This window comes from Ruditapes philippinarum, unplaced genomic scaffold, assembly GCF_026571515.1.
Source record: "Ruditapes philippinarum isolate M1 unplaced genomic scaffold, ASM2657151v2 ctg2047_1_1_1_1, whole genome shotgun sequence".
NCBI classification, from domain to species: Eukaryota; Metazoa; Mollusca; class Bivalvia; order Venerida; family Veneridae; genus Ruditapes; species Ruditapes philippinarum.
This window is the reverse complement of record NW_026858498.1, coordinates 215,611-225,216: the sequence shown is the minus strand read 5'-3', so window position 1 is coordinate 225,216 and position 9,606 is coordinate 215,611. Positions and strand designations below refer to the sequence as shown.

The following is a 9,606-nucleotide window of genomic DNA, read 5'->3' as shown; positions in this document are numbered from 1 at the left end:
TATTATAAGGCACTTATATTTCACACAGATGATCACCTTATAGTATCAGACAAAATATACAAATCTTTCCGAAACTAGTAATGGGATAAGATTTGGTGATGATAATGGCAAATTCATAACATATTGTACTGTTATACAGTATGGGATCTTACAGATTAAAGCTATATACATGTATTAAAGAGATTAAAGTCAAAATACTTCAAATATTTTTATAAATATGCTTTAAAATAGTTAAATGTAGCATTATATGGCATAACATATACAATGTATCGCACATGTTAGTATAATATATATAATAATATACATGGTGATTGGTAAAAAAAACCCCTCTAACTGCAATCCCATTTTGATATTCTCTCTCTTATATATTTTCCTCTTTTTTTTTTCTTTGAAAATTGAAAAGAAAAAAATCATTTTGTCTGGAAAGGTGCAGAACTGATATATTTTGTCTACATTTTAAGTGTTCTGTATTTTAAGTACTTTATTGTCAAACATCTGTTTGTATTCTGCTATAATTCTTCACAATAGAAATATTAATAAAACATCTTATTTATTTTGTAAAGAAGGCAATGTGTCGGAACATCTATAGATCAATTAAACTAAATAATATGTAACAATAATTTCTATAATTAAATTTTGAATGATGATGATCGGATGTGTTTTATCCCATTGTTAGTGTCATGTCATATCTTGTCATGTCTTTTACATCATTTCATACACTTTGATATAATTGCCATCACTGTCATTGTCACCATTAAATCTACTAACACAAAGTGAACGACTTTCAGCACACCAACATACAGCTTGAGGTCTATCTACATTCTCCAGTATAGTTTTTCTGTCCTTACAGTCACCACTTACTCTATATATACAATAACTTGCGTAACCATTCACTAAAAGAGACCCATCATCTAACAGTGTTATACCACATGGATAGTTAAATTCTACTAATCCTATCATCTCTCCCTGCCAGTTAAATCGTAGAACTGCAGGTTTGTAACTGTCAGATACATAAATTGAATGACTGTTTGTTGTGACATACTGAGGATGACTGAATATATTGCCACCATTGGAATCTTTATCAACTTTAACTTCAGTATTACCATGTAAATCCATGATTTGTAGTCTAGCTGTAAATGTGACTGCAAGTTTTCCCTGATGATGACTGATACCATAACACGCTCCATCTACATTCAGTTTGTTCTTTAGTGAGAGTGAGTCTGGGGAGAAAGAAATGAACTGTATTAATTTACTTTGTGGTAATGTAACAGCAAGTGAATCACTGGAGACAATGGTGATATCCCATGGTGACATAAGCTTTAATTGTTTTATTGTTCCACTATTAATGTTTATCATTTTAATAGATTGATTGAAGAGATCTACTGCAAATATTTGATTTTGAGGTGAAACAGCTATACCAGAAATCCAACAATTCTTTATATCTGAGGATGATTTAGCATTGATTTTTCTAGGGGTAGACAATTTTATTGCTCCAGCACCTTGATTCTCTTGTTCAACTGTCTGTTTCTTATTCTTACCGCTCAATGTTCCTAATGATTTCTGATCTTGAAAGAATTCCTTGATATCTTGATTTGGTTCAAAGATGTACTCATCAATATCATTGATTGTTGGTAGTTGTGATATTATATTGCTATTATCTTCAATCAGTTGCTGAGCTAGCTTAAGTTCAGTAAACAGTTGGTCAGTTTTTTTGTTTGAATTGAGATATTTCAGAGTATCAGCTGATGCTTGAAGTGATTTGTTGATGTCATCACATGATGTTTCTGTTGTTTTCAACTTTTTTTCGTTTTCTTGTTGGGTTGTTGTAGCAGTATCTTTAACCTCCTTTTCTAGATTATCTAATCTCTTGTTTATCTCTTTTCTGAAATTGTCAATTTCTGCTATAGCATCTTGAAGAGAAGTTGTTGATGTAGCAACTCCTTGTTTCAGGTCACTTGTAATCTGGGAGCATTTGTTTGTCAATTTATCAATATCTTTCAGAGCTTCCTTGAACTCGGTGCTGTCTAAAATCTGCCCTGATATATCAGGTATGTAGTCCACGTGACAGGATGTTGGTGTGTGTTCAAGGGCTACACATACATTACATATAAGAGCATTATGGTCATAACAGTAGAATTTGATCACTTCTTTCCTGTGTTTAGTACAAGGCTTTGTGAAATCACCAATCCGTGAACTGGAAGTAGATTTTGATGATCCATGTTGTTTTTGTTGTTGTGGCATGTGCTCTTTATCTAAAAGTTGGTGAAAGTGTAGTGGTTTTGGTAGTCTGTGAGTGTTGAAACAAGATTGACATAAGTGTTCCTCACAATCTACACAGTAACCAAAGACAGGCAACCTGATATTAGCTCTGTCACATATTTTACAATAAATGTCAAAATCTTCAGCACCTCCTTGAGATAGTGTAGATGAGAAATTGTTAGATGTTTTTTTACCAGGAACAGCCATTATTCACCTGGAATTCACAAATAGCATACAGTTATTTATGACCAGCAACGAATTCGCATAAAGAAGAAATTTGATTTAGATTCTTTAACCTTGGGTGCTACTGCCCAATATAATATGTTACCCCCTAGCTCCAAGTAATTTGTTGAATGTATGATTCCAGATTATTTCAGCACCTAATGCCTTCACATTAATAATTGCAAAATCTTTGATTCTCATCTCTACCCGATCCATTGAAAGATGTGGGTGGGGTACAGGAAAATTATTGTCAAGGTTATTGTAGGTCAATGTTATAATGTTCATAAATAAGATATTGTAAAATTGAGTTTTATTAACTTCAAAAACATAGATGTTAAATAATATTATAAACTCACCATGATTTATCTTGCTCGCAGTGATATTTTAAATACACAAAGTTTAGTATTTTTAATAGTTCTCATCTGACAATTGAATTCCAGTCTAGCTATCCCCTGATAGGAAAACTTTACAAAATCAACCACTGATTCACAAGCCAAAATCTGTTCAATGTTTGAAGTATCATGTTACATTATATAATTATACACACACAAAAGACAATTAAATATTTTACATTTTGTAAATGCTTGATGGGAGTCCATACATGTATATATATAGATAATTTAAACTATAGTCTAGTTGATATGTTTCAGTTTGTATTGAATAGTTAAATTAATTGTCATGAATGGAATTAAATTGCTTGTTGACAATGTGAAGTTTAATCATTTTGATACCAAAAATAAATGTCCTTCTTCACAATCACAAGGATAGATCTTTAAATGAAATATGTCTTCACTATAAAATCATAATCATGTTTTGTCTAGTACATGTGTAATAAAAAATGTGACAAATTTTATACAATATTTAAAGTACGATATTTTTCTTGATTTATTTTTGTATGTTTTATGAGTTTTCCCACATCCAGGTCATCATAGAGCATAATGTCATGAATCAAATTGTCACAGAATGTACTGTCATAATCTTATAATTATGTCTCCCAAAATTTTTTTGTTTTAGCCTTCACCGTCTGTCTGTCTGTCTGTCCGCATTAAGCTTGTCCGGCCTTCGCAGGTCAAACTACTGGTGGTATTTCAACCAAATATTACAGGAGTGATCAGTACTATCCCTAGTTGTGAACAACACCGGCGATGTCCGCTTTGCTGCACAAAATGGCCGCCTGAGCTGAAAATAGAAAAATCTTGTCAAACTACTGGGGGGGATTTCAACCAAACTTTACAGGAAGTGATCAGTACCATCTTTAGTTGTGCACATCACCAGCATGGTCTGCTTCGCTGCACAAAATGGCCAACAGAGCTAGAAACAGAAAATTCTTGTCCGGCCTTCACAGGTCAAACTACTGGTGGGATTTTACCAAACTTAATATGCGTGATAAGTACCATCCCTTTTTGTGCACAACAACAGCATGTTCTGCTTCACTGCACAAAATGTCCACCAGAGCTAAAAATAGCAAAATTGTGTCCGGCCTTCACAAGTCAAACTCAACCATCCCTAGTTGTGCACAACCATTATTACAGGCTTTACACATAATGGTAAAATGTTAACTATATACATTGTATAACTATGTTTTTACAGGCTGTACAAATAATAGGAGAGAATGAGAAGATGAATAGTAGATTAAGCATTCTAGATGTCATACATGCTGAGAGAGATGAGTTGATACAACAGCTTGATACTACCAAACAAGAACTGTTTACTGAACAGAGAACAGAGGAAAGCTAGAACTAAAATAGATGAACTTAAAGAAGTAAGTACCTCAAGTTAAAGAAGTTAGTTCCTCACTTTTCTTGATTAAATAAGTAACTTTATGCTCTTATGACTGTAAAGAAGTAAGCTTCTGTAAGAATTATTAATTCCTGTATTTTAACCCTTAACCTGCTGAATTTCTTAAATGGACTTTTCCAATTTCCATCTTGGAACAGTCCATTATCAATTTTTGGGGATATCAAGGTGTGAATTTGAAGTTGGCCAGCCAATAGTATAGAGGCTGGCCTGGCTCTATACTGGTGGCAAAGACAAATCACTTTTGCCTTCAGCAGGGTAATGGTTAGCCCGGGTTCATGTCTGTCGATTTTTATGTGCTATATGACACTATCAAAACCAGAGATGTTGTGTTGAGTATGAAACAGTGCGTAAGTTATGAATAAGCAAAAACAATATGAACGCCTGAATCCCAGGCTAAGTTACAATCTACTACCGAGAATATTATTTTAGATGTTATTTATCTTCCACCGGAAAATTCTCGTTTTGTAAACGACATCGATGTAAACAATCTTGAAAACGAAATCATATCCTTTTGTAGCAGAAATAAATACGTAATGTTGACGGGCGATGTCAATGGCTGGGTTGCGCAAATGTCTGACTTTTTACCTTCAGACCCGTTTTTAAATGACATTTTTGATATCGACTCGGAATCAAGGAACCATTTTGATAAGTATACACTTCTAGAAAATTTAGCTATCCCTCTGTCCAGGACATCGAAAGATAAAAGAACTAACGCGAAACGGTTTAATGCTTATAGATCTTTTCCGCAACAACAATCTTTTTATAGCCAATGGAAGACTTGGCGAGTTTACATTTAGTGAAAAATCCGTCATTGATTATCTCATCGCTAGTGCTGACTGTTTTGAACTTATTGAAGACTTTGAAATTTATGAAACTGATCCTCTCTTCTCGCTAAAGTGCATAAGCACCTTTAAAATCCAACTTAAAACTAGTGCGTCTAACAACTCACAACCGTTTTGAGAAGATAGCTGTAAGGAAATGTTTGTTGAAAATATTAACCAACAACATGTGAATGACATCATTAACTCGTTAGAGATGACAAACACAAATATATCGGTCGAAAATGTTACCTCAGAAATACAATCATTGTTTGTAAAAGCTGCACCGTGCTTAATCCCGACTTTTAATGGATCAAATAGAAAGACGTGTGTAACGCGAAACAATCGGCCATGGTTCGGTCCTAAATGTAACAGCGCCAGAAACAATCACAACGCAAAATAAACGGACAATCACAACGCAAAATAAACGGACAATGAACTTTTTTATTGAAAAATATAAAGCTCGTAAACTTAGAAATATGCATTCTAATAATCCAAAGCAATACTGGCAGTTCCTCAAAAAGTTAAAACCCAATCCTACGTCAAGCGATTCTCCTAATATAGAAGAATATTATAATCACTTCATGCGTATTAATTCGGAACCTAAGCAAAACACTGACGAAAACAATGTTTTAAACGTGGAAAATTTTATTGATAATTCAAATGCGTTTCTAAATAAGGCGATAACTAATACCGAAATTATCAGGTGTATCGATAAATTGAATAACGGAAAATCATCAAGCCCTACCGACAATATTTTAAATGAATATATTAAAAGTACAAAATATCTACTTTTACCTGTATATAACCGCCTATTTAACGTAATTCTCGATACAGGGATAATTCCTAATTCTTGGCTGGAGGGTACAATTATCCCGATATTTAAAAATAAAGGTAATCCTAACGAAGGTGGAAACTACAGACCTATTACAATTCTATCATGCCTAGGAAAACTATTTACCGCAATATTAAACTATAGATTAACAAGCTATTTCGAAGAATTTAACTTACTCAATGAAAATCAAGCCGGCTTTCGGATCGGTTATTCTTGCTCTGATCATATCTTCACTTTATATGCACTTATTGAGATTCTTAAAAAACGTAAATAAAAACTTTTTTGTGCTTTTATAGATTTTTTCACAGTGTTTTGACAATATTTGAGACATGGTTTATGGCACAAATTAATCCAAATCTCTGTAAATAGTAAATGTTTCCAAGTGATTTTCAATATGTACCAAAATATTAAGTCTTGTGTTTTGTATAATGGAGAACAGTTTCCGTTCTTTTTTTCTGATATTGGGGTTCGTCAAGGGGAAAATTTAAGCCCTGTTTTTTTTCACTTTACCTAAATGATTTACTTGGGAGTACCATTCTCCAGCAATGGATCTTTTTTGAAAGCCAGAAAGCATGTAGCCCAACAGGCTAGTAAAGCCATGCACCTGCCCTTTACTTAATCTCAGAATGCATACTTTCCTGTTGACTATACAATGAAACTTTATCAACATACTGTTTTAACTTATGGATCAGAAATTTTCGGCTATGAAAGTTTGAACATACTTGAAAAAATAAACAATGATTTTCTTAGAAGAATGACTAATGCGCGTAAGAGCACTCCACTTTACATGCTTTACGGTGAAACAGGCCCACTTCCCGTATCAATAATTGTTACAACTAATATGATCTCGTTTTGGACTAGATTGTTACTGGGAAAAGAGCATAAAATTTCTCTATTACTTTACAATTACATGTCAAGTTTAAACGAATATAATTTAAAATGGATCTCAATAATTAAAGAAATTCTAAATTTGGTGGAAAGACCAGATATATGGCTATCCAAACAAATCGCTGATAATAAAAGTACCCATAAAGTAATTAAACTGTCGTTTAAGAGAATGTTTTAATGTTGTCATTTTTTGTATTTATTTAAAAATTGACCAACTTACAAAAATTTCAACGTACACATACTGTCTAGAAAGTGTCAACGTACACACTCACAATTTAATTTGATAATGGTCTGAACATGAGGCTGCAACTTCGAAATAGGTGGCTTTTTCCAACAAAAAGTTGGCTTTCAATTGCATTTCATTTTCATCTGCAACATTTTCAATTTTGTCGTGTTGGGCTTTCTTTAGAAATTCTGTTTTACTATATTTCAATTTAGATTGCCCTCACAAACTGTATATAATTACTAGTTTTTTAACAAAGGAAATAGTTGAGAGTGCATTCATTTCGTCGCAAATAAACTTAAACAACCTTTAACTTTTTTTTTGTTATTCATTTACTTTTGTTTTTAGAAGACAAATTTCCAGTTACTCAAACTGCTTAATGATTAGCTGAAACAGCCGTTTTTATATTTTATACTGTATTAATATAGATCGTATTACAATATAGATCGTAATTACAGTCATCTTAATAACGTAAACAGCCAGGATAAGGGTCTCTTGCTCAACTAACTAGTGCCTTCCGTAGCAGCAAAAGGTTCCAAGGTTGACAATGACGCCGAGTTACAATTTTATATTATCGGTTTTTCAGCAGTTGCGTCACTTGATCCCTATGATTACATCACTAATGTTCTATTAACATTATATTTTCAAGAATATGTAAAACATATCTTATAAACAATTCACCATTTTATAGGTTGGGTGAGGCAACCAATTACCCTTTGTTAAATGGTCAGTTACTAGTACCAAGTTTCTAGTAAAATGCTTTTACTGCTCAACAAACCAGTTACTGGAAAATGGTAACTAGTAATAAATTTACCGGAAAATGGTTACTGTAGTAATAAATTTACCGGAAAATGGTTACTAGTAATAAATTTACCGGAAAATGGTTACTAGAAAAATAAATTTACCGGAAAATGGTTTCTAGTAATAAACCCATCTTATTTTGTTCGCAATGTATGAGCTATAGATATGATTTAATGACATTGTTTAAACATTTAAAAAGTTATATCAAGTACCACAGTCATATGACCAATCATAGAAATGCCACAATATATATTGAAATGATTGTTACAATGCAGAAATTGTATCGACATTATGCTCAAATAAAATGGTTTACTTGAATTTAAAATTTTGATTGCTATGCAAATTATTAAAATGTATGGCACTTGAGCATTTTTGTTGAATACATATCATAGACTTGTAAATTAGCAGACATGGTTGACAAAATTTGCAGTGAAATAACAAGGGCAAAGAAAACTGTGAATGCAAAAATACATATCACGTCTGTTAAGCTAGCCCATGTATTAAATAACAATGTCTATAACATGTGGCAATTACATAACTAGCACAAGGAGATATATTATTGAAAATATAATGTTAATAGAACGTTCTATGTAATCATAGGGTTAAGGTGACATAACTGCTGAAATACCGGTAATACCTATAAAATAGTCACTCGGCGTCATTGTCAACCTAGGCATCTTGTGTTGCTACAGAAGGCACTAGGTTGGCTGAACAAGAGACGCTTATCCTGGCTGTTTACGTTATTAAAAGACTGTAAAATGATCTAAATTAATACAGTACAGAATTGCTGTTTCAGCAAATCGTTAAGCAGTGTGAGTAACTGGATTTTTTTCTTCTAAAAGAAAACCACAAAAGAACAAATAAATAACATTATTAAAAAGTTAAAGGTTGTTTAAGCTTATTTGTGATGATATGAATGTACTTGGATTTTTTTCCTTTGTATAAACCTGTACTAATATACAGTTTGAGAGGGCAATCTAAATAGAAAGTCAACATTCTAATTCTGTCGGTAACGAACAACATTACCTATTGTACTGCGAGTATTTTAGCGACAAAAGAAATACCTATCTAGGAAATTATAATTTACTCTTTTATTAACTTTATGCAGACAACAGATGAAGTAAAATTATCGAATCTATGCCAATTTATAAGAGCTATATTTAGTAAATTCCAAATATAAAAAAGCCATGCCGCCTTATTTGCAAATACTTTAAGTACTATTTCTTACCTTAACATGGTAACATCCATTTGTACACAATTTTTTACCTATAACACACTTTTTCATGCCATCTTTAGCTGTAACTTTGCTGTCCATGTTTAGAATATTTAAAACACACTTTCTCCTTTTTTTTCGTGCTTTTTTTTATAATTGACCGAACTACACAAATCATGAATACTCCGCGAAAGAAAATAGATTTGGTAACTCATATGATTTATACCTTTTTATTTCATTTAATTATCTCTTTTTAAATACCAGAATAAGCAGTTTTAATTCCCTAATGTCTAAATTTAGAATCACATGCGAAATTGACGCTTCACATTGTTTATTTACTATTTCAGTTCATATGTACTTATTGTAATGTAAGCATGCGGGTATGAAGCTGTATTTATGTATTTATGGAGTGAATTCCCCCATGATATATGATATATGGTACTGAATGCATAAATGATGTTTTTTCTATTATTTTTTTTTAATTCTATTGCAGATCTCTACCGGAACCATATATTGCTTAATTTGTGTTATTTGCATATATCCTCAT

General features: G+C 32.4%; 1 protein-coding gene across 1 annotated transcript; it reads right to left on the bottom strand.

The window, feature by feature from the left end:
- Window positions 1-702: 702 nt before the first annotated feature.
- On the bottom strand, window positions 703-2,466 carry LOC132753342 (E3 ubiquitin-protein ligase TRIM71-like). Its single transcript, XM_060743782.1, has one exon. It carries the CDS (start codon window positions 2,464-2,466, stop codon window positions 703-705), a length of 1,764 nt encoding a protein of 587 aa, XP_060599765.1.
- Window positions 2,467-9,606: the final 7,140 nt, after the last annotated feature.

Bases quoted from the DNA above. Each gene is read 5' to 3' on its own strand.
- LOC132753342 (XM_060743782.1), bottom strand. From the start codon at position 2,466: ATGGCTGTTCCTGGTAAAAAAACATCTAACAATTTCTCATCTACACTA.